This window comes from Meleagris gallopavo, unplaced genomic scaffold (assembly GCF_000146605.3).
Source record: "Meleagris gallopavo isolate NT-WF06-2002-E0010 breed Aviagen turkey brand Nicholas breeding stock unplaced genomic scaffold, Turkey_5.1 ChrUn_random_7180001953930, whole genome shotgun sequence".
Classification (NCBI taxonomy): Eukaryota; Metazoa; Chordata; class Aves; order Galliformes; family Phasianidae; genus Meleagris; species Meleagris gallopavo.
Window position 1 is genome coordinate 1 of NW_011214928.1, and position 2,652 is coordinate 2,652.

General features: G+C 55.3%; 2 gene segments (V, D, J or C); both read left to right on the top strand.

Annotated features, from left to right (window-relative positions):
- Positions 1-1,130: 1,130 nt before the first annotated feature.
- On the top strand, positions 1,131-1,893 carry LOC104917031. The segment is given in 2 exon segments: positions 1,131-1,329; positions 1,424-1,893. Coding segments are annotated over 2 exon segments (492 nt in total).
- Positions 1,894-2,043: 150 nt separating this feature from the next.
- Positions 2,044-2,647, top strand: LOC104917032 (the record flags this gene model as incomplete). The annotated part of the segment is given in 1 exon segment: positions 2,044-2,647. A coding segment is annotated over 1 exon segment (570 nt), but the record flags the coding sequence as incomplete, so codon positions are not given.
- Positions 2,648-2,652: the final 5 nt, after the last annotated feature.

The window sequence follows — 2,652 nt, forward strand, 5'->3', positions numbered from 1 at the left end:
GCACGTGCCATAACATAGCTTCCAGGAGGATCTGCTCCGTGATCTTCCCAGCACAGAGGACAGGCTCACTGGCCTGTAGTTCCTTGGGTCATCCTTTCTCCCTTTCCTGAAAATGGGAGTGACCTTTCCTTTTTGCCAGTTCCTGGGGTCTTCACTGAACAGCCATGATTTTTCAAATAAGATGGAGGGCGGTTCAGCAACCACATCAGCCGTCTCTCTCGGAACCTTTGACTGCATGTCATGTGGCCCCGTGGACTTACATACATTCAGTTTCCCAAGGAGGTCTCAGACTTGTTCCACTGTTACAGTGGGATGCAATCTGCTCCTCTCACCCACACCTAGAGCTGCAGGGTCCTGGCAGGCACGGCAAGCCTGACCACCTGTGAAGACCGAGGCAAAGCTCTCATTGAGTACTCAGCTTTTTCTACGTCTCAGGAAGCCAGCTCTCCATCACAGAAATGAGTGTCTTGCTCCTGCTGTCCTGCAGGTGTCCTGCATGTTTATACTAGAAAGCATTTCCATTTCAGCTAAGGATGAGCACGTGTCCCGGCCTGCTGAAGTTGTCATGTTACCAAGAGCAAAGGAAGTGGCTAAGTATGAAGACAGCTGCCTCAAAAGGCAGAGAAGCACAGTGGGGCTGCCACCGGCTGTGGGACACGCAGGTCCCTCCTTCCCACCCCTCAGGATCCAGCTGTCTCCTCCAGTACGTTCTCTACCCGGGATTGAGCGAGCCTGTCCTCTCTGCTTAGAGAGTTTTCTTACAGAAAAACAGGCTGGGCTAGCACCAAGCAGGCAGACCCATCTGTACTCTGACAGTGAGAAGTTGCAAAGGCACAGGAAGCGACCTATGACTGTGCTTACTGGCAGCCCACAGCCCTGCAGAACTCCCAGCAGCCAGCACACTGCTTGGCTGCGCTCCCCCTGGGGCAGGGGCTGCAGCCCTCCCCTGCTGCTGCCCTGCTGCCTGTCTGGGCAGCTCACCTGGGGCAGGATGTGACAAACAGCACCGGGCTGTGCGGCTGCTGTGGGCAACCCGCCTGCAAGGGGGAGAAGGCAAAGGAAGCAGCACGCTGGCAAGAGACACGGTCCGGTTTAACCCCAGCTGTCTGCTGGGGGCTGCTGTTGTGGAAATGGCTGCAAATGCTTCCTGATCCTATCGGCAGGTAGAGCAGCCTCATTGGGAATCACAGAAAGAAGTGATTTCCACTGCTCGGATCTGCTTTGGGACCTCTCGAGGGTGCGACTGAGGCTGTCCACGCAGGGAAGCCCGAAGGAGAGCAGCGACCATGTGGCTGCTGACAGCTCTCATGCTGGCAGTTGGTTTCTCCTGTACGTGCCCTGCTCACCACGCTGCCTGCATGAACAGCGGGAACCTCTGCCGTTCCAGCTTTGTCTGCCCACTTTCTCTCTTGCTTCCCCTTAGGTGGCTCTGCACAAGCCCTGCAGCAAAGTCCAGCGGCCGTCACCAAGCCTGAAAGCAAAACGGCGCTCATCACCTGCCGCATCTCCATCTCCAACTTTGACAAAGTCTTCATTCACTGGTACCGCAAGAGGCCTGGGGCAGCTCCCAAGCGCATTGCCTACATGGCGACCAGGCTGTTCCTTGAGAAGGAGTCGGATGAGGGGAAATTCAGCATCGAGAAGGACCTCGCCAAATCCCAGTGCACCCTGACAGTGGGCAGACTCACTGCGCAAGACGCTGCTACCTACTACTGTGCCAGATGGGATGCACAGCAGCAGAGAGCCATAGGGAACCTGCACAAAGACACGCTCTGCTTCTTGAGCCACGGCCTAGAATGCCAGAAGACTTGTGGGAATGGCCTCTCCTTCCCTCTGCATCTTTATTCTAGGCAAATCCTATGTGGGCTCTAAAACGTTTGCGTTTCTTGCACCGTTTGGCCCAGACTATAAGGTCCCTCTGTTGTCTGCTTTCTCACAGCATCACCTGCTGGCTGTGCAGGGCCCCTCTCTGGGTGGCCGCCAGTGAGTCACATCCTGCCCTCAGGCACAGCCCCTGTCCCTGCCACAGAGCTGGGGGCTTTCTCTGGGGCACAGGCAAGCAGGCACCACGACAGGAATGCTGCTGCTGTTGCCACTCCTGGCCCTGGCTGAAGCCTGGTTGCATCCATTCCCCTCCCCGTGGAGGCTCCACTTGCAGCAGCAGCAGGAGGCTGTCCTGCCTACACCTGCGGGCAGCAGGCTGGCAGTGCTTGCTGCCTTTTCTCTCCTTCTGATCCATGGACATGCACAAGTGCTGCTGCAACAGAGTCCACCATCTGTTATCAGAATGAGATTCAGAACTGTGAATATTGACTGCAAAGCCGAGGGCATAGCTAACTTCCAGGCTGCCTACATCCACTGGTACCGACAACTGCCTGACAAAGCTCCTGAACGGCTTCTCTATGTGACACCAGCATCACAAATTATCTATGATTCAGAATCTTATAGGAACAAATATTCGTCTTATAAAAGAGAGAATAACATCTGCACTCTCTTAGTTAACAGCATACAGGATGGAGATGCAGGTACCTACTACTGTGCCTACTGGGAGTCTCACAGCGGGAGCAGCCTGCAGGCAGCCCTTACAGAAAGCTGGCTGCAACCTGAGCGGCACACTTTCATACAAGTGCCGAGAAACACAGCTGCCTTCCT